The sequence below is a fragment of the Bufo gargarizans genome, chromosome 3 (genome assembly GCF_014858855.1).
Source record: "Bufo gargarizans isolate SCDJY-AF-19 chromosome 3, ASM1485885v1, whole genome shotgun sequence".
NCBI classification, from domain to species: Eukaryota; Metazoa; Chordata; class Amphibia; order Anura; family Bufonidae; genus Bufo; species Bufo gargarizans.
The window spans coordinates 301,902,691-301,927,529 of record NC_058082.1 but is presented as its reverse complement, the minus strand read 5'-3'; the positions used below and the strand labels follow the sequence as shown (position 1 = coordinate 301,927,529).

Genomic DNA, 24,839 nt, shown 5'->3' with positions numbered 1-24,839 from the left:
AACGCTATAAAACTTTTACCCAAACCAATAAATATACACTTATTGCATTTTTTTTTATCAAAGATATGTAGAACAATTAATTTAGAGAAAAATTTATGTAGAAATATAGTTTTATTTGAAAAATTTTACAACAGAAAGTGAAAAATTTCATTTTTTGATTAATATCAAAAAAAGTAAAAATGTCAGCAGCAATGAAATACCACCAAATGAAAGCTCTATTAGTGAGAAAAAAAGGAGGTAAAATTCATTTGGGTGGTAAGATGTATGACCGAGCAATAAACCGTGAAAGTAGCACAGTGCAGAATTGTAAAAAGTGGTCTGGTCATTAAGGAGGGTTAAGTTAGGGGAGCTGAGGTGGTAAAGCATTTATATCCAAATATACAACCTGAAATGAAAACAAAGTCTATGATCCAGTGATATATTGTTTCCTTATATTGTGGCCATATGGCTTCTCTCTTGTGTGACTTCACTAATGACCCCTAATTATGGGTTTAGAAAAAAAACATTTTTCTCATTCTGAATGCAGCTTCTCTATTGTGTGAATCCTCTTATGTTTTACAAGACTTGATATTTCTGAAAAACGTTTGTCACATTCTGAACACGAATACGGCTTCTCTCATGTGTGATGTCTTTCATGTTTAACAAGAGTGGATTTCTGTGAAAAACATTTCCCACATTCTGAACATGAATACGGCTTTACCCCAGTGTGAGTTCTCTCGTGTATAACCAGATTTGATTTTCATTTAAAACATTTCCCACATTCTAAACACATATATGGTTTCTCTCCTGTGTGAATTCTCTCATGTAAAGCAAGCTGTGATTTCTGTGTAAAACATTTCCCACATTCTGAACATGTATATGGTTTCTCTCCTGTGTGACATCTCTCATGTATAACAAGTACTGATTTCTGTGTGAAATATTTCCCACATTGCGAACATGAATATGGCTTTTCCCCTGTATGAATTCTCACATGTATAACAAGTTTTGATTTATCTCTAAAACATTTCCCACATTCTGAACATGAATACATTTTCTCTCCTGTGTGACATCTCTTATGTGCAATAAGATTTGATTTCTGTGTAAAACATTTCTCACATTCTGAACATGAATATGGTTTCTCTCCTGTGTGACTTCTCTCATGTCTAACAAGATATGTTTTCTCTGTAAAACATTTCCCACATTCTGAACATGAATATGGTTTCTCTCCTGTGTGATTTCTCTCATGTCTAACAAGATGTATTTTCTGTATAAAACATTTCCCACATTCTAAACATGAATACATTTTCTCTCCTGTGTGACATCTCTTATGTGCAATAAGATTTGATTTATGTGTGAAACAGTTCCCACATTCTGAACATGAATATGGTTTCTCTCCTGTGTGACTTCTCTCATGTCTAATAAGAAGTGTTTTCACTGTAAAACATTTCCCACATTCTGAACATGAATATGGTTTCTCTCCTGTGTGACTTCTCTCATGTCTAACAAGATGTGTTTTCTGTGTAAAACATTTCCCACATTCTGAACATGTATATGGTTTCTCTCCTGTGTGACATCTCTTATGTTTTAAAAGTCTTGATTTATTTAAAAAACGTTTCCCACATTCTGAACATGAATATGGCTTTTCCCCAGTGTGAATTCTCTCATGTGTAACAAGATTTGATTTCACTGTAAAACATTTTCCACATTGTGAACATGAATAAGGCTTTTCCCCTGTGTGACTTCTCACATGTTTGACAAGTTTTGATTTCTCTTTAAAACATTTCCCACATTCTGAACATAAATACATTTTCTCTCTTGTGTGACATCTCTTATGTGCAATAAGATGTGATTTCTGTGTGAAAGAGTTCCCACATTCTGAACATGAATATGGTTTCTCTCCTGTATGACTTTTCTCATGTCTAACTAGATGTGATTTCCATGTGAAACATTTCCCACATTCAAAACATGAATACATTTTCTCTCCTTTGTGACGTTTTCGGTGTGTAGAAAGTCCTGAGCTGTTTGTGGATTCTTTACCACAATGAAACCTTTTAATCCTTTTCTGACTTGTACTTGCGGTAACAATCTGTGATTGGTCCGGAGAAGGGTCCTCATAATTAGGAGGATTATATGACAGATCTGTACTGTGAAGTCCTGGATGTACATTAAGTGTAATGAGGTTTTCTCCTGAAGAGCGCTGCAGGATATCTTCATCTAGTGGTAACATGACATTTTCACATTTCTTACTGAGATTTTCTGTTAAGATGAAAAAAATTTTAAAGTTTTTTTTCTGCAAACTACAGAGTAGACAAACTTATAACATTCCAATTAGGCTGGAAGTTGTTCCAGCAGGAAGGAGAAGTGTTCATTCATTTGGAATCCATTCCTGACTTTGGCCCAAAAAACTGCACTTGTGATCCCAGCCTTACAAAGCTTCTATAACTTCCTGACAAAGTCCAGGATTCTGGTTTACACCAGGTCATGACTTTTATTACACACAGTAAATAATGATTTAACAAAACGAAAAAATTTGAAAAGCCTGACCATGTCTGGAAACAATGGAGCATCGTAAGCCCCGCCCCTGCAGAACCTGCCTGTTGTTTCTATATGTGGAACCTTAAACTCCCCCCTTTTTGGACAGATTATAAGAGCAGCACAGATCAGTCACTGGTTATCTACCAGCAAGTTCACACAGAGCAGATCAGCTGCAGACATTTCTGTGAATGTCCCGCTGCCCTGAATGTGGCTTGTAATAATCCATGCACCTGCTGCAGAAACAACCCAATACATGGAAATGTCTACAATAAATGTGCCCTGTGTGAACACGCTCTAATGCAGCTGGAACATTCTGGGACATGCAGTTACTGCTAGAAGTCACACGTTCAGTCTGAAGGGGACGAGCAGATAATCGCTGAAGTGATGGACAACATGGTCACATTTAGCAATTTAAAGCCGATGCCGGACAAGAATTTTACTACAAATTTTTTTAACATTTTATTGAGACACCAACGACTTACATAACACACGCCTGTTCTACATCGGTGACAAACAGTCGTACAGGGGCGGACATTGCCCATAAACCCCATGTATAATCTACAATATATATATACAATGCAGAACACGGATTGTACAAGACGTCTCTGTAGTATAGTCTACTATACCGGCCCGATGGAGGCCAGAAGGACACGCTCTCATCATGTGACTGGAGCCCTATGGATATGACTGACATATAAAGAGCACGTAGCCTCTAATGTAATGTGAGAAGAAACTGTGGAGCTCCTCCATTACTTGTCACTGCACACACGTGTATACACTGCACATGACGGGTCTTACCCTGTGATATAAGAGGCTGGTGCTCCTCCATTACATGTCACTGCACACACGTGTATACACTGCACATGACGGCTCTTACCTTGTGATATAAGAGGCTGGTGCTCCTCCATTACATGTCACTGCACACACGTGTATACACTGCACATGACGGCTCTTACCTTGTGATATAAGAGGCTGGTGCTCCTCCATTACATGTCACTGCACACACGTGTATACACTGCACATGACGGCTCTTACCCTGTGATATAAGAGGCTGGTGCTCCTCCATTACATGTCACTGCACACACGTGTATACACTGCACATGACGGCTCTTACCCTGTGATATAAGAGGCTGGTGCTCCTCCATTACATGTCACTGCACACACGTGTATACACTGCACATGACGGCTCTTACCCTGTGATATAAGAGGCTGGTGCTCCTCCATTACATGTCACTGCACACACGTGTATACACTGCACATCACGGCTCTTACCCTGTGATATAAGAGGCTGGTGCTCCTCCATTACATGTCACTGCACACACGTGTATACACTGCACATGACGGGTCTTACCCTGTGATATAAGAGGCTGGTGCTCCTCTATTACATGTCACTGCACACACGTGTATACACTGCACATTACGGTTCTTACCCTGTGATATAAGAGGCTGGTGCTCCTCCATTACATGTCACTGCACACCTGTGTATACACTGCACATGACGGGTCTTACCCTGTGATATAAGAGGCTGGAGCTCCTCCATTACATGTCACTGCACACACGTGTATACACTGCACATGACGGGTCTTACCCTGTGATATAAGAGGCTGGTGCTCCTCCATTACATGTCACTGCACACACGTGTATACACTGCACATGACGGCTCTTATCTTGTGATATAAGAGGCTAGTGCTCCTCCATTACATGTCACTGCACACACGTGTATACACTGCACATGACGGGTCTTACCTTGTGATATAAGAGGCTGGTGCTCCTCCATTACATGTCACTGCACACACGTGTATACACTGCACATGACGGCTCTTACCCTGTGATATAAGAGGCTGGTGCTCCTCAATTACATGTCACTGCACACACGTGTATACACTGCACATGACGGGTCTTACCTTGTGATATAAGAGGCTGGTGCTCCTCCATTACATGTCACTGCACACACGTGTATACACTGCACATGACGGCTCTTACCCTGTGATATAAGAGGCTGGTGCTCCTCAATTACATGTCACTGCACACACGTGTATACACTGCACATGACGGCTCTTACCCTGTGATATAAGAGGCTGGTGCTCCTCCATCATGGCCTCCTTGTACAGATCCTTGTGTCCTTCTATATACTCCCACTCCTCCATGGAGAAATAGACAGTGACGTCCTGACACCTTATAGGAACCTGACAACACAATGACACCGTCATCACCCAGACCCCTCCAGTGCTGTTACTGGAGAATTTCCCAGCATTCCCAGCAGTGTCACCTCTCCAGTCAGCAGCTCCATCATCTTGTGGGTGAGTTCTAGGATCTTCTGCTCATGTATCAGGGGGTGAGGGGGAGGCTCTGTGATGGGGGGAGGGGTCCTCCTCCGCCCTCCTGACTCCTGGAGATGGATGATGGGAGTCACACAGTCCCCCGATGTCTTCTTCACTATTGTGTACTCCTGTGGATGGAGAGAGACACTTAGGGAATAAACCCTTCAGGGGCCATGTGCTCTCCTCCGGCCCTCTCCTCCTGGTACAACGTGCCTACTTACCTCCTCATGGCTCCTACAACATGACTATTGGTCACTGGTCACATGACACATCACTCACCATATTGGGGGCTGATCTTCAGGTTCTCCATCACTTGGAAGGTCTGGAGGCCGTTCTCCAGGACCCTGGACTCTTCCTATCACTTCCTATGATGGATTCTCCTTCCCGATGTCTGACTTGTTACAGAATACAATAAAGAGGAGAGAAATCTAGAAAAGTTTACCTCTCCGCTCAGCAGGGAGATGATCTCCAAGGTGAGGTCTAATATTCTTCTGCTGATCTCCTTCCTGTCCATCCTTGGTGGCTCATTAAGGAGAAGGGTCGTATTGCTGGTTTTATTCATGATGCCTTAAAAATAAAGGAATAAAGGTTAATCAGTGAGTCCCATGTCTCCGATAATAAGGCCGAGAGAAAATACAACTCATCCCGCAAAACTGAGACCCTCATAAAGCTGCAGTGATGGGAAAACTTTGAGCTCCGTGTGTATCTAGGCTCCTGGCAAAGCAGTGTGTGGAGGCAGGAGACATGTCTTGAGTATCTTGGCCCCCCGGTCTGGTGCTGGTCGGCGCACAAAACACTGCACACACTGCACATGACGGGCCTTACCTTGTGATATAAGAGGCTGGTGCTCCTCCATTACATGTCACTGCACACACGTGTATACACTGCACATGACGGCTCTTACCTTGTGATATAAGAGGCTGGTGCTCCTCCATTACATGTCACTGCACACACGTGTATACACTGTACATGACGGCTCTTACCTTGTGATATAAGAGGCTGGTGCTCCTCCATTACATGTCACTGCACACACGTGTATACACTGCACATGACGGCTCTTACCCTGTGATATAAAAGGCTGGTGCTCCTCCATCATGGCCTCCTTGTACAGATCCTTGTGTCCTTCTATGTACTCCCACTCCTCCATGGAGAAATAGACAGTGACGTCCTGACACCTTATAGGAACCTGACAACACAATGACACCGTCATCACCCAGACCCCTCCAGTGCTGTTACTGGAGAATTTCCCAGCATTTCCAGCAGTGTCACCTCTCCAGTCAGCAGCTCCATCATCTTGTGGGTGAGTTCTAGGATCTTCTGCTCATGTATCAGGGGGTGAGGCTCTGTGATGGGGGGAGGGGTCCTGCTCCGCCCTCCTGACTCCTGGAGATGGATGATGGGAGTCACACAGTCCCCCGATGTCTTCTTCACTATTGTGTACTCCTGTGGATGGAGAGAGACACTTAGGGAATAAACCCTTCAGGAGCCATGTGCTCTCCTCCGGCCCTCTCCTCCTGGTACAACATGCCTACTTACCTCCTCATGGCTCCTACAACATGACTATTGGTCACTGGTCACATGACACATCACTCACCATACTGGGGGCTGATCTTCAGGTTCTCCATCACTTGGAAGGTCTGGAGGCCGTTCTCCAGGACCCTGGACTCTTCCTATCACTTCCTATGATGGATTCTCCTCCCCGATGTCTGACTTGTTACAGAATACAATAAAGAGGAGAGAAATCTAGAAAAGTTTACCTCTCCGCTCAGCAGGGAGATGATCTCCAAGGTGAGGTCTAATATTCTTCTGCTGATCTCCTTCCTGTCCATCCTTGGTGGTCGTTCAGGAGAAGAGGAGAGAACTGGAGGAGCTGGAGGCTTCTAGTACTGCAGGCGCCTTTATGAGAAGAGGAGAGGAAATCATCCAGGGGACAAGACCAGATGTCACCTCCAGAACCGCACTTCCTGAGCCTGGAGTGGCCCCGCTTCTCAGAGCCCCCACCACATGGAGTCCAGGGGCCCAACATGGAGATCTCTGGTGGCTCCACAGGAGATAAATGTCTGATAGATGCAGGTCCCACCTCTGGGCTGTGCTCAGCTGTGTCCAGAACTCCTAGAGAAGAGACTGGAGAGAGCTGAGCTCAGGCCGGGCCCCGCTCCATTCATTCTCCTCCTGGAGGCAGGGGCCCCTCACCAGGACAGTCAGGGGCCAGTGAATGATGACAACCCCCACTATCCCCACTACTCCTCCCCCATCATACTAAGCTGAGGAGCGGAGAAGGATTCCTTGTGTGTAATGGAGGAGAATCTCCAGAGGTGACATGTCTGAGCTCTCCACCACACTGTCTCCTCACAGCTCATCTTACCTGCAGGCTGGAGGAATGGCTGATACCAGAGAGAACAAGAGCCCTGACTACCGACCAGGACCTGCCCAGTATCTGCTGCACTGCCAGAGCCGAAGGACCTGGGGTGACGTCACCGTCATGTGATCAGTACAGGGGGCGGAGCTCAGCAGTGAAGAGAAGAATAGGTGGTGAAGGACCTGGGGTGACGTCACCGTCATGTGATCAGTGCAGTGGGCGGGTCAGCAGTGGAGAGGATAAGAGGTGGGGGGAAGGATCTGGGGGTGACATCACTACCATGTGATTAGTGGGGGCGGGGCTCAGGAGAGGAGAATAGGTAGGGAAGGACCTGGGGTGATGTCACTGTCATGTGATCATTGCAGGGGACGGGGCTTAGCAGTGAAGAAGATGAGAGGACTGTCATGATGACCATGTGACATGAGCACCCTGCACTGAACCCTATCAGCTCCACTATATCAGGATCTAACCTGCACGGACTATCTGTATTATATGTATCAGCTCCACTATATCAGGATCTAACTTGCACGGACTATCTGTATTATATATATCAGCTCCACTATATCAGGATGTAACCTGCACGGACTATCTGTATTATATGTATCAGCTCCACTATATCAGGATCTAACCTGCACGGACTATCTGTATTATATAAATCAGCTCCACTATATCAGGATGTAACCTGCACGGACTATCTGTATTATATGTATCAGCTCCACTATATCAGGATCTAACTTGCACGGACTATCTGTATTATATAAATCAGCTCCACTATATCAGGATGTAACCTGCACGGACTATCTGTATTATATGTATCAGCTCCACTATATCAGGATCTAACTTGCACGGACTATCTGTATTATATAAATCAGCTCCACTATATCAGGATGTAACCCGCACGGACTATCTGCATTATATGTATCAGCTCCACTATATCAGGATCTAACCTGCACGGACTATCTGTATTATATGTATCAGCTAACTATCTAATGCAATTGCATCAGGAATAGGATGCAGATGAAAGCACAGAGCTCAGCAATGTCACCGCTCTCTCAGAACTGCAAAAAAATAGCAGAAAATGGCTGCTGGGGAGGTTCTTATATAGTAAGGGGGAGGAGGCAGTTTTCCTATTGGTTGCTAGGGATGTGGCTAAGCTCTGACAAAGACATTGCAGCCTTCTCATTGGCCCACAAGCAAGAAGGGAGGTTACTGATGGACAAAATAAATCTAGAATATTCGCGATTATGAATATATAGCACTTAGAGTTGAGCGGACACCTGGATGTTCGGATTCGCTGTGTTCGGACGAACTTCGCAAAAAAGTTCGCGTTCGGAACCCGAACTTAACCCCGAACCCCAATGAAGTCAAAGGGGACTCGAACTTTGGAGCAGTAAAATGGCTCTAAAAAAAGTCATGGAAAGGGCTAGAGGTCTGCAAAGGGCAGCAAAATGTGGTGAAGAGCATGGCAAGTGTAAAATACATAAAAATAATGAACTTGATCTAGGAGGAGGAGGTCCATATGGAGTAGGTGGTTGTGGCGGTGGAGGAGGAGGAGGTAGCCAACACTGGTTTTTGTTTTTTATTTTATTTATTTATTTTTTGTTTAAATTTTGGTAGACCCCAAAACATTGGGAAATATAAAAAATAAAACAAAGAGAAAGTGCGCTGGAGTACAAAAATGGCTGGGTGAGGCCGGTATACATGTCTATTCTGCACAAGGTACGGACAAGTCCTGAGGGATCCACGCCTGGTTCATTTTAATAAATGTGAGGTTGTCCACATTGGCTGTGGACAGGCGGCTGCGCTTGTCTGTGATGACGCCCCCTGCCGTGCTAAACACACGTTCAGATAATACACTGGCTGCAGGGCAGACCAGCACCTCCAAGGCGTAAAGGGCAAGCTCAGGCCATGTGCCCAATTTGGAGACCCAGAAGTTGAAGGGGGCAGACCCGTCATTCAGTACGTGTAGGTGTGTGCACAGATACTGCTCCATGTTGGTGAAATGCTGCCTCCTGCTAAGACGTTCCATATCAGCTGGTGGTGCTGGTTGTTGTGGCGACCTCGTCCTCTTCCACTGTGCCCCCGCTGTTCGGGCCAGAGAGGTCATGTTTCCCAACATGCTGGTGATTCATGGGTGTTACTGAGACTTCCCCCAGTGTAGACCCTTGATATGTAGGGCACTCAATATATGGAAAGATCGAGCCTGACAGCCTGAAGATTGCTAGCCTCGATTTCTATCTAGAGGCTTCTCAGATGTTGTCTTGAAGATCCTACTACACTTTGGGCCTCAATCTACCAAAATATCATTTATCCTAACTCATTCAGTTGAGTCAAGAGTATAACTTGGAGATTTCCCCCGCTGCAGTTTGTCTGTATAGGACACTGAACTCTGCCAAGACCTGAAGAGGTTGAGTTTGACATCCTGAAGTTTGACAGCCTCTTTAACTATCTTGAAGCCTCTTTGATTAAATCATGAAGACCTTTGCCACACTTTACTTTACAATTCGTAAAAAGTTAATTTTGATCCCAACTCATTCAAATAAGTCAAAGGTGTATCTGAAGACTCCCCCCAGTGCAAATTGTGTGTGTCTAGAGCACTCAGCTCTGCCAGAACCTGTGGAGACTCAACCGTACAGCCAATATATCAACCTAATGGTCTCTAAGACATAGTCCAGAAGACCTTGTCGTAGCCAGGTCTCCACTTAAAGGGCTTACACAAGGGTCAAGTGAATCTATTCAGCTTGAATTCTATTAAGGGGTAGATAGTTCTAAACCACAGATTATCAGCTTCTTAGGCTTCCTGCAAGACAAATTTGGAAAAGGCCTTAGAGTATCAACCTAAAAATTAAATATTTTGCCCATTCTGCAAGTTTATCCTTGTCACAATAGTTCTTGACAAAAAAAAAGTTCCTGAAAGTTTTGCTAAGATGTAGCCTTCCATACTCTGAATCTGTGTCAAAATAGGACTTGACTTTAGCCCTAAAAGTTTTAAGATCATCTCCCTTTGAACCTCTGGAGGAGGGGCCACATAAATACCTAACCTAAAGAGGTTATTTCCATCTGGCCATGACATCTGCCATAAGAACAGGGAGATCCTAGTCTTGTCATCAGTGGATCTGTACTTCAGATTCCTTCTTACTCCAAAGGATTGTTCTTTGGTAACTATAATCAGGTCTCCTCCTTCCAGTGTCTGTTCTGAGCTTTACTGTAATGTTGAATATCATCTCCATTCCCTAGATCTTTCCAGATGTCCTGAGATCTATTTAGCCTGGAGTAAAGAGATCAGGAAGGTTGAGAATGTATTACTTCATTTCCAGAAGGAACAATAAGCTCTGGCATGCCAGGTACCGGCTGTTGCATACAGCAGACACCAGCAGCTAATGTCCGTGACTGGCGGTAACAATGATCTCAGACTTTTAACCCTTCAGATGCTGTGGTCAAACATGAGGATCAGGGGAGCCGGATGCATTGTGCAGCAGCCTCAGTCCTCCGTAATGAACTGAAGCTGCCGCTGTGACGAACTGCGACCGCCGCGGCCACAATACGTCACGAAACCGTCACAGCGCCCCTAGTGGTCAATCCGCAAACAGGCCCCCCAGCCACTTCCAGCACACCGACAGTCTAACTTGAGTCCGTACAGTCGATAGGCTGAAAGCGCAGGGAGTGGACCTCCGATTGACCGCAAGTAAGCGTGCGACGAACTGCGACCGGAACTACACACAGGGTAGTTTAACTGCCACCACCTTGCAATTTATGGGAGCGAGGACCCCACTATCTAGATAACACAACCGAGTAGCTTTCCCTTCGGAGAGGCTAGGGTAAGTTTTTGCAGTGTTTGAAAACAGGCATATGGCTAGAGAAATGACTTGGAGGTCATTTATTATATATCTATATACAATACAAATTATCACGATGCACAGTAATTATTAACACAATAATCAAGGAGAGTATAGTCCAATAAACAAAAAGAGAGAAAAGAAAGAAAATACTTAGTTTCCGCAGAAAAGATGTCCGTTGGTGAAATAGTCCGTTGCAGGGGTCAAGTCCAAGAAGCCTTTGTCCAGTGTAATATGCCTACAGCCCACAGGTTCTCTGGCTGAGGCCCTCTTTAGGTGTTGTTAAAAGTGGAGAACTCCTTTAGCAGATTCTAGATGTGTTATAAAGGGTCTCAGAATCAAGGCGGGGAATTGAGAGTCCGCCTGCTGGGGCAGGCTGTATTCCTGAGGTGAATGTCAGTTCTGAAATATGGCATGTGCCATATCGTGGGATGTCTCCGCTGTACACAAGTAACAAGCACATATTCACATTCCCTACAAAATATGGAGTTCAGGGATACCAAATATTACTATTATAACTGGTTCTATGATGGGGTAACACCATAACTTTACCTGGGCACATCTTAGAGTTATGTTTGTCCTATGTAAACGTCCAGTGAATTCTGAGTGACACGATGATGTAATTTTTACGTCCGTAAGATGCATGGTCTCTCTTGAAAAGGTAAAAATCATATCTCAGATTCATGTTGCAGTCTGGGAAACCTTGGTGCCGGCTTGTCTGCAGCAAGCCAGCTTACAGACCCTGATAGCAGCGACACCAATCGGCTCCCCCCAGGTGCCGTCTTCACACCTAGCTGTGATATCTCTTCAGGAAGAGAAGTTCTTTTGTCAACCATAGGAAGCCAGCTGTAATTGCGTTATCTGCTAGGCATCTATTGACTGACTTGAACAAAAGGACTATGTTGTTCTCTGGGTACAACAGAAGAAGACGCTCTGAATAATCAAATTGTAGGTTCTGGGGCCTAGGGAAATAATTACTGTTTAATAAGGCAGAGTAATATTGATAATATTGGGAGGACAGTTCAATATTCTCGCGGCTCATCCGTGACAGCCGCATGTTAGCTCCTATGATTCCCTTGCCTGTGGCAGAGCTTTATAGGAATACATTGTAACTCTCATACAATCCAATGTAGAGAAGCAACCTGATAATTTTTTTTTCACAAGGAACTATAAAAACCAAAGTTTTTTTTTTTTTTTTCAAAATCTAAAAAAAATCACCCCCTTTCCCCAAAATATAAATAAAAAAATGGAAACTATCAAAAAAATACACATCATGGGTATCGCCGCGTCCGAAAGTGCTCATACTTTTAACCCCTTAAGGACTCAGCCCTTTTTCACCTTAAGGACTTGGCCATATTTTGCAAATCTGACCAGTGTCACTTTAAGTGCTGATAACTTTACAACGATTTGACTTATCAAGGCCATTCTGAGATTGTTTTTTCGTCACATATTGTACTTCATAACAATGGTAAAATGAAGTAAAAAAAAAATCATTTTTATTTATAAAAAAATACCAAATTTACCAATTTTTTTTTTTAAATAGCAAATTTCCACGTTTCAATTTCTCTACTTCTATAATACATAGTAATACCTCCCAAAATAGTTATTACTTTACATTCCCCATATGTCTACTTCATGTTTGGATCAATTTGGGAATGATATTTTATTTTTGGGGGATGTTACAAGGCTTAGAAGTTTAGAAGAAAATCTTGAAATTTTTCAGAAATTTTCAAAAACCCACTTTTTAGGGACCAGTTCAGGTCTGAAGTCACTTTGTGAGGCTTATATAATAGAAACCACCCAAAAATGACCCCATACTAGAAACTACACCCCTCAAGGTATTCAAAACTGATTTTAAAAACTTTGTTAACCATTTAGGTGTTGCACAAGAGTTATTGGCAAATGGAGATGAATTTTGAGAATTTAAATTTTTGGGCAAATTTTCCATTTTAATCCAATTTTTAATCCAAATTTTCCATTTTAATCCCATTTGAAGCCCCCCTGATGCACCCCTAGAGTAGAAACTCCATAAAAGTGACCCCATCTAAGAAACTACACCCCTCAAGGTATTCAAAACTGATTTTACAAACTTTGTTAACCCTTTAGGTGTTGCACAAGATTTAATGGAATATAGAGATACAATTTCAAAATTTCACTTTTTTGGCAGATTTTCCATTTTAATATTTTTTTCCAGTTACAAAGCAAGGGTTAACAGCCAAACAAAACTCATTATTTATGGCCCTGATTCTGTAGTTTACAGAAACACCCCATATGTGGTCGTAAACTTCTGTACGGGCACACGGCAGGGCGCAGAAGGAAAGGAATGCCATATGGTTTTTGGAAGGCAGATTTTGCTGGACTGTTTTTTTGGACACCATGTCCCATTTGAAGCCCCCCTGATGCACCCCCAGAGTAGAAACTCCAAAAAAGTGACCCCATTTGAGAAACTATGGGATAGGGTGGCAGTTTTGTTGGTACTAGTTTAGGGTACATATGATTTTTAGTTGCTCTATATTACACTTTTTGTGAGGCAATGTAACAAGAAATAGCTTTTTTGGCACCGTTTTTTTTGTTATTTACAACATTCATCTGACAGGTTAGATTATGTGGTATTTTTATAGAGCAGGTTGTCACGGAAGCGCCGATGCCTAATATGTATACAATTTTTATTTATGTAAGTTTTACACAATGATTTCATTTTTTAAACCAAAAAAATCATGTTTTAATGTCTCCATAGTCTGAGAGCTATAGTTTTTTCATTTTTTGGGAGATTATCTTAGGTAGGGTCTCATTTTTTGCAGGATGAGATGACGGTTTGATTGCCACTATTCTGGGGTGCATATCACTTTTTGATCGCTTACTATTACACTTTTTGTGACGTAAGATGACAAAAAAGGCTTTTTTACACCGTTTTTATTTTGATTTTTTAACGGTGTTCACCTGAGGGGTTAGGTCACGTGATATTTTCATAGAGCCGGTCGGTACGGACGCGGCGATACCTAATATGTATACTTTTTTAAATTTATGTAAGTTTTACACAATGATTTCATTTTTGAAACAAAAAAAATCATGTTTTAGTGTTTCCTTAGTCTAAGAGCCATAGTTTTTTCAGTTTTTGGGCGATTATCTTGGGTAGGGTATGATTTTTGCAGGATGAGATGACGGTTTAATTGGTACTATTTTAGCATACATAAGACTTTTTTGACCACTTTTATAAACTTTTTGGGGAAGTAAGGTGGGCAAAATGTTAATTTCGTCATAGTTTATATTTTTTTTATTTTTATGGCGTTCACCATGCGGGGAAAGTAACATGACCGTTTTATAGACCAGGTCGTTACGGACGGCGATACCTAATATGTGTAGTGTATTTTATTTTATTAATTTTTATTCAGTGATAAATGTGTTTTTTTATATCTTTACTTTTTTCACTTTTTTTTACATTTTTTTGACCCAGACCCACTTGGTTCTTGAAGATCCAGTAGGTCTGATGTCTGTATAATACAGTACAGTACACTATATAGTGTATTGTACTGTATTTTACTTACACTTTGTCTGAACAGATCTATGCCTTTAGCACAGATCTGTTCAGCACCATGGACAGCAGGATACCTGAGAAGGCGTCATGTTGCAATGGGAACCTTCCCCGTCTGCCACAACTGAGCAGACGGGGAAGGGGAAGTAGGGGAGCTCCCTCCCTCTGTGAGACCATCCTGTCTGGGGGCTGCAAAGGCACAGGGAGGGAGCTCCCTGAGTAATAACCCTTTGCCAAACAGCGGTCCGTACGGACCGCGGTATGGAAAGGGTTAAACGGCTGACATCACAGCACAGATGTCAGCCATTTATAACAGAGTGTCAGCAATGTGCTGACACTGGTATACCCACTGTCCACCAATGAATATTCAAGAGGAGGCGGGCGGGGGATTGCGATCCCGCACCGCCCTCTTTAATTTTGGCATTTTAAAGTTTCTGATCCCCGCGGTCAGGGACTGCAGGGATCAAAAACTGCAGAAAGCGCTGCAAACCGCAGGTCTGTATTGACCTGCGGTTTGCTGCGATCGCCGATACGGGGGGGTCTGAGCCTGAGCACCGCGCCAAGGTTTCTCATTAGCAACGGGCCACAAGTGCAGGATTTGCTCCCCTGTATATATATGCACAACTGCATGTGGGTTTGAGCAGATCCTGCCTGTTTAATACCACGCCATTCTTTTCAGTTTGTTTAGGTGCACCTGCGAGGCCTGGGCCTTATCAGCCAGTCTTGAGTGGGACTCGCAGACTCCTCCCATTGCTAGCATGGTTACATGCTGGAGGTAACTGGTGAGTTGTCTATGAGTCAGACCTCACGCTCCTGTAATTCGCCCACTGGCCATTGGTATTGCCCATACGGCTCAGGTAGGTGAGTGTTAGGACCCGAGCTACTTGAGAAACCTTGGCGCGGTGCTCGGGCTCAGACATGTCCTCCACAGTAGGATATGTTGGCTAATCAGTATGAGGGTTTAGTAAGACCACAGAATGCACCTGTCTTTACTATTTTGGGGTGCATATCACTTTTTGATTGCTTGCTATTACACTTTTTGTGATGCAAGGTGACAAAAAATGTTTTTGTTTTTTTAGCCTTTTTTTTTTTACAGTGTCCACCTTTTAGGTAATGTGATATTTTTTATAGAGCATGTTCTTTTTATTTACTTAACCACCTCAGGACCGCCGTACGCAGGATTGCGTCCTGGCGGCGGCCCTGTTATTCCGGGTGGAAGCGTCGGTGCGTTATCTCGCGAGATTTCACGCAAAGCCGGCCCGTGCATGCGCATCGCGGGCTGGCAAAAGTTAGAGGAGTATTTCGTCATCAGCATGCCAGCCAATGATCATTGCTGGCAGGCTGATGATTTTTAAAAAAATCGAATCAGAAGCCAGTTAACACTTTATATTTATAAATATAAGGTGTTAAATGGCTTCTCTGCTCCTCTGCTGGTCCTTTTCGTCGGTTGGTCTCAGCAGAGGAGCACAGTTCACAGTGAGTAGCCACCAAACACTTCACTTAGCCCCAGATCACCCCCCAGCACCCCAATTAACCCCTTGATCACCCCTTGATCGCCCATGTCAATCACCTAGTGAAAGAGAAAAAAGTGATCAGTGTAAACTGTCACTTTTTTTTTCACTGGTATTGACCGTTAGGTTTTAGGTATAGTTTAGGTCCCTTGGTTAGGTAGTTAGCGATCAGTTAGCGCCCAGCCCACCGCACCGCAGTCACTGATTCGCTGATTAGCGTATCGCTAATCAGCATTTGTACTTTTATAGTATCTGTAAGTGATCAGAACTGATCACAGTCAGATCTATAATAGTATTAGTGTCACCTTAGTTCGCCCTCCACCCAAAACGCAGTGTTTGCCCGATCAGGCCTGATCGGTCGCCCACACGTGCGTTCGCCCACGCCCGCCCCACCGCAGTGACAAAAAAATCACAATCACGTTACACGCGCTGCGGCGATAATAAAAATCAGTTTTGATATTTTTTATCAATCACAGCGGCCTCCGGTACTTCGCTAGCCTCCCATTTGTAAGACAGGCTTGCTTTTTTTCTTGGGTAGTCTCAGGGAATGCCCCCCTAAATTTAGTTGACCAAATGGCAAACAAGGGGTATTCTTCTGAAGAGGCCTACAGGCTTCTGACCCAGTCGGATGAGGAATGGGAACCCTCATCTGACAAATCCAGGAGGTCAGAATATGAACCTGTAGAAAGCAGTGGCTCTCTGACCCAAAGTTCGGACGAGGAGGCTGAGGTCCCTGATACAACCAGGCGCACCCGGCCCCGTGTCGCTAGACCGCAGGTTGCGCAGGATCCGCTTCAAGAGCAGCAGAGTGGGGCTGGCGCTGTCGGATTACGTGGTGAGGCATACACCAGCAGCCCAGCCCTCCCTGGACCTAGTACCAGCACTGCCGTACAACCTGGTGAAGTAGCGAGCACCAGAAGGGCAGTTGAAGCTGGTACGGTGGCACGTGCAATAGTTACCCCGTCGCAGCCACCGCACAGACAGGCCCATAGACCCCCTAGAGTCCCTGAGGTGCTGGCAAACCCTGATTGGCAGTACCCAACTTCAGCCGCACCTGTAGTTCCCCCTTTCACCGCCCAGTCTGGAGTTTGGGTAGAGACAACTCAGATTGGTTCGGCCCTGAGATTTTTTTAGCTGTTCTTGACTGCGGAGCTCTTGGACTTAGTTGTGGCAGAAACAAACCGATATGCCACTGAATTTATAGCCGCCAACCCCGGAAGCTATTATGCCTAGTCTTTCCGGTGGAAACCCGTCCAAGTTTCCGAATTTAAAATTTTTCTGGGCCTTCTCCTCAACATGGGCTTAATCAAAAAGCATGAATTGCGGTCATATTGGTCCACGAACCCAATTCATCACATGCCCATGTTCTCTGCTGCCATGACCAGGACACGATTTGAGACCATCCTGCGTTTCCTGCACTTTAGCGACAACACCACCTCCCATCCCAGAGGCCACCCAGCTTTTGACCGGCTCCACAAAATTCGGCCCCTCATAGACCACTTCAACAACAAATTTGCAGATTTGTATACCCCTGAGCAAAACATCTGCGTAGACGAGTCCCTTATACATTTTACCGGGCGCCTTGGCTTCAAACAATACATCCCAAGCAAGCACGCGCGGTATGGGGTCAAATTGTATAAGCTCTGTGAAAGGGCCACAGGCTAAACCCACAAATTTCGGATCTATGAGGGTAAAGATCAGACCCTGGAGCCGGTCGGTTGCCCTGACTACCTGGGGAGCAGTGGGAAGACAGTCTGGGACTTGGTGTCACCCTTATTTGGCAAGGGGTACCATCTTTATGTGGACAATTTCTACACAAGTGTGGCCCTCTACAGGCATTTGATCCTAGAACAGATTGGCTGCTGTGGCACTGCACGACCTAGTCGCCGGGGCTTCCCCCAACGGCTCGTTACCACCCGTCTTGCAAGGGGGGAGAGGGCTGCCTTGTGTAACCAAGAACTGCTTGCGGTGAAATGGAGAGACAAGCGTGACGTTTACATGCTCTCCTCCATTCACGCAGACACGACAATACAAATTGAACGAGCAACCAGTGTCATTGAAAAGCCCCTCTGTGTCCACGACTATAATTCGCTCATGGGAGGGGTGGACTTCAATGACCAGATGTTGGCTCCTTATCTACTTTCCCGCAGGACCAGACGCTGGTATGAGAAGGTGTCTGTATATTTAATTGAATTGGCTGCATATAATAGTTTTGTTCTCTACAGTAAGGCTGGGAGAACAGGATCCTTCCTCAAATTTCAGGAAGAGATCATCGAGAACCTCCTGTATCCAGGAGGTTCCGTGGCCCCATCCACCAGTGTAGTGAGCCGTCTACACGAGCGACATTTCCCCAGTGTCGTTGCTGGTACCTCAAACCGACCGCCACCCCGAAAAAAATGTTGTGTCTGTAGCAGGAGTGGAATAAGGCGTGACACCCGCTATTTCTGTCCTGACTGCCCTGACCACCCTGCCCTATGCTTAGGGGAGTGTTTCCGGAAGTACTACGCATAGGGATTGCATCTCACAGGACAGGCACACAGGGCTATTAGGGCCCATTCACACAGAGCTGCTGCAAACCTCTCCTTTCACCTGGGACAAAGTGCATAATGTACTTCGCCACATCTTTGGGCGATTTGCGCTTTGCACATTGTCCCATGGGGAAGGAGAGGTTTGTCCTATAAAGGTAAAAAATCACCAGTAAGCAAAAAAGTTAACTTTCTGTTCAAAAAGTTAAATAAAGTTTATATGTTCCGTTCAAATGTTATTATAAAGTTAATAAATTTATTGCGTTGCGGCCTGGTTTTTTCTTTTCTTTTTTTTTTTTTTTCAGGTGGACCAACCGATCGACCAGCTGCAGCACTGATGTGCATTCTGATAGAAGCATTGCACTGTTGTCAGATTACACAAAAGTCGGTGTATGCGGCGCTGCAAGACGAGATTTTCTCCTCTGCAGTTAAAGATACGTTTGCCAAGGCATACGAGCTGAGGAGGAGGCGGTGTTCATATGCTTTGGCAAACACTTTGTATATAAAAAAAAATCCCGGCAATGATTTATTCATCCACATCGATTGATGTGAATGGAGAAATCGGGTTTGCCAGGGCATACGAGCTAAGTGGGTATGGATGTTGGGCGGAACTCGTATGTCCTGGCAGACGCCTTTCCCCTCCTTTTTTTTCTTTTGGCAGAGATTTTTCCATCCACATTGATCGATGCGAATGAAGAAATCTGTGCCGTTCATTTTTTCTTTCAGCCCAGAGGCTGAACGGAAAAAAAAAAACTCATTACCCGTATGCTCAATATAAGGAGAATAGCAGAAACTCCTAATGCTGGCCATACATGTAATGATTGCGGAGACCCTCAAATGCCAGGGCAGTACAAACACCCCACAACTGATCCCATTTTGGAAAGAAGACACCCCAAGGTATTCGCAGAGGGGCATATTGAGTCCATGAAAGATTGAAATTTTTGTCTCAAGTTAGTGGAAAGGGAGACTTTGTGAGAAAAAAAAGAAAAAATCCGCTAACTTGTGCCAAAAAAATCTTTTTTTCTATGAACTCGCCATGCCCCTCATTGAATACCTTGTGGTGTCTTCTTTCCAAAGTGGGGTCACATGTGGGGTATTTATACTGCCCTGGCTTTTTAGGGGCCCTAAAGCGTGAGAAGAAGTCTGGGATCCAAATGTCTAAAAATGCCCTCCTTAAAGGAATTTGGGCACCTTTGCGCATCTAGGCTGCAAAAAAGTGTCACGCATGTGGTATCGCCGTACTCAGGAGAAGTTGGGGAATGTTTTTTGGGGTGTCATTTTACATATACCCATGCTGGGTGAGATAAATATCTTGGTCAAATGCCAACTTTGTATAAAAAAATGGGAAAAGTTGTCTATTTCTCTCACCCAGCATGGGTATATGTAAAATGACACCCCAAAACACATTCCCCAACTTCTCCTGAGTACAGTGATACCACATGTGTGACACTTTTTTGCAGCCTAGGTGGGCAAATGGGCCCACATTCCAAAGAGCACCTTTCGGATTTCACAGGGCATTTTTTACAGATTTTGATTTCAAACTACTTCTCACGCATTTGGGCTCCTAAAATGCTAGGGCAGTATAACTACCCCACAAGTGACCCCATTTTGGAAAGAAGACACCCCAAGTTATTCCGTGATGGGGCATGGCGAGTTCATATAATTTTTTCATTTTTGTCACAAGTTAGCAGAAAATGATGATTTTTTTTCTTTTTTCTTACAAAGTCTCATATTCCACTAACTTTTGACAAAAAATAAAAAACTTCCATGAACTCACTATGCCCATCACGGAATACCTTGGGGTGTCTTCTTTCCAAAATGGGGTCACTTGTGGGGTAGTTATACTGCCCTGGCATTTTAGGGGCCCAAATGCGTGAGAAGTAGTTTGAAATCAAAATCTGTAAAAAATGGCCTCTCCCGGCCAGTCACAGTCACGGAGAGGTGGCCTGGGGGGTTGCCTAGGAAACAATAACAATAGGTAGGCAACCATACAGAGCGCTCGCAGTCAAGCGCGTCCATAGTAACGCTATGACACAAAATCGCAGCAAGTTTATACTGACATTTATTGCATGGACACAGGGGACAAGGTTCATCGCAGGAAAGGCTACAGACTAGGCCAATTGCCCTATGAAAATTATTGCAATAAGGGAATTAGTACTTTGATCACCCCCAGAGTGTATTAAATGAAACAACCAAAATCAAGCCTCTCATTGAGACCCAGGGGGGCGGAAGTTTTCAGACAGAAGATCCAGCGTGTTTCACGCTGGAGGAGATTCTTATCCCAGTCACCTCCCCTAAAGGGAGGCTTCACGAGATCAATGCCCATAAATCTGAGTTGGGCACTTCCATTATGGGCTGTATGTACATGCTTGGATAGTGGGGTATCCTGTTTATGTGAGATATCCCCCAGATGTTACCCTATCCTCCTCCTGAATTCACGTATCGTTTTCCCTATACACTCCATCCCACATTCGCACTGGATGCGATATACAACCCTCTGGACCTGCAGTTGATGAAATGTGGGATGGAGTATTGTTTGCCGGTCACAGAGCTCACAAATGATTTTGTAGTGTGTATGAATTTACACGCTATGCAATTGCCACACTTGTGACAGCCCACAACCAGAAACTGAGCTGTCAGACTCTGATAAGGAGACAGGTGAAAGGCCGATTCATTGGCCTGGATTTGTGGGAGGGGCTGGCCTGCCTACTTCAACGGCTTGCGCCCCTCCCACCTTGTACGTCGTTCAGCGTTCTGGTTGAGCACGTACCTGGCAACGATCCTGCAGGCGACGGTAAGCAACATTCGGGTCCGGTAAGCACGGTCGGCCTCTTGGTGAGTGGGGACCCCGTGCTCCGGACAATGCATGGCCGTAGGACAGCTGTTCTCCTCCCCCCCCTCGTGGTGCCGGTGAGTTCGCTGGCAGCTGGGGGCGGTGCACGCCGGGGAGCTCTCCGCTCCGGCAATATGTCAGGAGGCCGCGCTGACTCCCCTCGCTGCAGTGCTCACAGCCGGCGGCGGGACAGCCCCTCAGGCGAAGGGGGGGGGGGGCTCCCCCGCACTGTGCGTTCTGCTGGGAGCAGGGCGGCCTCCCACGTGGCACGCTAGTTTGTCCGGCGGGGGGCGGAGTCAGGATGTTTCGGGCCTCCCCCCGCCCGGCTTGTGTCAGGGGGTTGCGCTGGGTCCCCACGTGGTGGAGCGCCCAGCCGGCGGAGGGTCAGCCCCTTAGGCTATGGGGGTCCCCCGCTCTGGGCGCTCTGCCTGGGTGCAGTGCTGCCCCCCTCGTGGCACGCTATTTCCCGGCGGGGGGCGGGGCTTTGTTATTTAGAACCGCCCCCTGCCCGGCTCTATGTCAGGGGGTTGCGCCTGTGTCCCCACGTGGTAGGGTGCTCAGCCGGCGGGGGGTCAGTCCCTCAGGCTATGGGGGACCCCCCCCGCACTGGGCGCTCTGCCAGGGAACGGTGCGGCCCCCCACGTGGCAACATTTCACTGACTGGTGGGGGCGGGGCCTACGTTACCCGGGCTACCCCCCTTACCAGTCCATGCCAGGGAGCAGCGCTGCTCCCCACGTGATAGAAGCGCCCGGCCGGTAGGTGGGTCGGCCCGTGGAGATCAAGGGCCCCCCCGCACCGGGCTCTATCAGGGAGTCGCGCGTGCTCCCCACGTGGCTCGAATGGCGTCCGTGTGGGGCGGAGGCCACCGAGCAGTGAGAATTCCCCCGCGCCATCCCTCGATGCCTGGGAGTTTCGCGCTCCCCACGTGGTTATCGTTGGGGGGGCGTGGGTGGCGCGGTGGTCCCGCCCCTCACCCGCTTTAAAGTCTGGCACGGGCCGCCGTGCCGCTTAGATAGGCAGGGATCCGTGATTACACTAAGGTCGGACAGGGGGAACGGGTGTTAGCCGTCGGCTGGCCTCCTCCTACCGGCTGCTCTCTAGGTTCACTACCACGTCTTCATGTCTTACTTTTCGTTTGGTTGTTTGCTACGCGTGCACATCCAGAGTTGATGCTATTGTTTTGCTTCTAGGTCATAGTCGGTCTTACTTACGTCCTGAGGTTGTGGCCTGTCGGTAAGGTAGTAGGGGTACAGGCGGGGGTAGGGGGTGAAGAGGCCGTACTGGCGGGGTCATATCTCATGCTCTGTCTCACGTTCAGGTTTCATTGTTTACTAACTCCCTGCGGTGGTCTTTCTGTAGTTTTCCAAGCTGGTAAGTATGTCATGTTCTCTCTGCATGGTACTTACGGGTGTCGGTTACGGTCCACTTCCTCACGATCCTTCTGGTGTCAATGTGCGAAGCTTCACGGGGGCGGGTCACCTTTCTATACACGGCTGGGCTGGTCACTGGTGCTGGCGGTCGTCCAGTGTAGCCGGTCATTTACGTTACTGTTTCCACAGCTGTGATGTCGCACGCGTCGGACATTGTCGAGGCGTCCGTGGATGAGAATGTGGCAGGAGTATCTGAAGGGGGCAGTTTACCGTCTCTACGAGCTTGGACTATCCCTAGGCTCATGTCGGAACTGACAAAGAAGGGTATCCCCTTCCCGGCTGCCGCCAGGAAGGCGGAATTATATCGGTTATGGAAAGACTCTGTGGCCTCCAGTCAAGATGTACTCCCCATGTCTACGGTGCAAACATCGCTCGCGCAGCTACATGTCATGCTGAACGGCCTGACGGCAGCTGTAAATTCCATACAAGCGAGGTTGGAGTCAGTTGAGTCCCGTGACTCGGTCGTTCCTGCTCCCCCCCCCCCCCCCTGACGTTCCAGTAGCCACTACCTCTGCTCTAGGGGAAACCCGTACTGCCCTGGCTGTTCCCAATGTGGCGCCCTCTCATTTTGTCCCGACCAACGTCAGGAAAGACATCCTAGAGGGTAGGGATGTTAACCTCGCATCTTTACTGATAGCTTCCAGGGATCTGTCCGATAATAAGGTTATAGCTTGCGGGGAAGTCTCGGTGGTACTAAGGGGCCGCGACCACAGGCTTAACCGCAAGTTAACCATTCCCGAATTTGTCATGGCTTTTAGCCTTTTCAGAGATGTGATATGTTCGGCTAGGCCGGATAGGAGGGAGGAGCTTGATCTGTACCTTTTTCGTGTGACGGAGTTGGGTCATAAGTATGGAGGGGTTTCGTTTTATGACTACCATTGTTCTTTTTCGGCCAAGGCAGCAGCGGCTTTTACTCAGTTTGGTTATGTTACAGATTGGTCCAACTTGGATACTGAATTATTTTGCCGGCATTTCGCAGGTCTTAAAGCTCCCTCCTGTTCGGCCTGTCAGTCCATCTTCCACTCTACCGAGTGGTGCCACAAATCAGCCAGCAGTGCTCAGTCTTTTCCTTCCGGCTCGTCGGCTGGGCCTCTCGATGTGTTCAGACCTCCCAGTTCAGTCGACAAGTTAGGCCGGCCCATCGTGCAGTTGGGTAGGTCACAGATTTGTAATAATTTTAATTTCGGGTCTTGTAATTTTGGTCAATGCCGTCTTCTACATATCTGTACCAATTGCTTTAGGGCCCACCCCAGAGCCGCATGCTCATTAAAATCAGTTAAAGCCTACATGAGTGTGGTCAATACCGATTGTTTACTAGAGCTTTTGCAGGGACACCATAATCCAGGGTTCGTGCAGTTTTTAGTTGCTGGATTCTGCAAAGGCTTTCATACGGGGTTGATCACGACACCCGAATACACGTATGAGTGCAGGAATCTCCAGTCTGCCGACAGGAACCCCGAGTCTGTTGACAATCTAATCGAGTCCGAGCTGGGTAAGGGTTTCTTGATTGGTCCTTTCAAGGTGCCCCCCTTTCAGCGATGGAGAGTCAGTCCTGTTGGGGTAGTCACGGGCAAATTCAGTAAGAAGGAGAGGCTCATCATTGACCTGTCAGCCCCTCATGGTTCCCATGTCCCTAGTCTTAACTCCCTTATCCCTTCTGAGGAAGTGGGCATGAGGTATTCTTCCATCGATCAGGCCATCGCCATTATTTTACAGTTAGGGCCCGGAGCGATGTTGTCCAAGGCTGATATTTCGGACGCCTTTAAGTTACTCCCCCATTATGCCAGCGCTCTGGCAGTGGCACGGCATTAAGTGGAAAGACCAATATTATTTCTCCACCAAGCTCACCTTCGGTTCTAAGAGCAGCCCCTGGCTCTTTGATCAGCTGGCTCAGGCCCTTCATTGGATATTAGAACAAAAAGTCCGCTGCGAGTTTGTCATCCATTATCTTGATGACTTCCTGCTGATTGAGAGGCC

At 46.2% G+C, this 24,839-nt stretch overlaps 1 protein-coding gene and 1 long non-coding RNA gene across 4 annotated transcripts; both read right to left on the bottom strand.

Moving 5' to 3' along the window:
- Positions 1-302: 302 nt before the first annotated feature.
- On the bottom strand, positions 303-4,632 carry LOC122933259 (zinc finger protein OZF-like). The gene is made up of 2 exons (XM_044288133.1): positions 4,577-4,632; positions 303-2,235 (listed from the first exon to the last, which is right to left on the bottom strand). The coding sequence occupies exons 1-2, from the start codon at positions 4,608-4,610 to the stop codon at positions 740-742; spliced, it is 1,530 nt and encodes a 509-aa protein (XP_044144068.1). The 5' UTR covers positions 4,611-4,632; the 3' UTR covers positions 303-739.
- A 281-nt stretch (positions 4,633-4,913) lies between these two features.
- LOC122933261 lies at positions 4,914-5,949 on the bottom strand. 3 transcript variants are annotated; one of them, XR_006388405.1, is made up of 3 exons: positions 5,898-5,949; positions 5,278-5,402; positions 4,914-4,963 (listed from the first exon to the last, which is right to left on the bottom strand). It is a non-coding gene; the product is annotated as an uncharacterized LOC122933261 (long non-coding RNA). The 3 variants fall into 3 exon arrangements; XR_006388403.1 differs by lacking the exon at positions 5,898-5,949 and adding an exon at positions 5,819-5,845; XR_006388404.1 differs by lacking the exon at positions 5,898-5,949 and adding an exon at positions 5,740-5,752.
- Between the last annotated feature and the right edge of the window lie 18,890 nt (positions 5,950-24,839).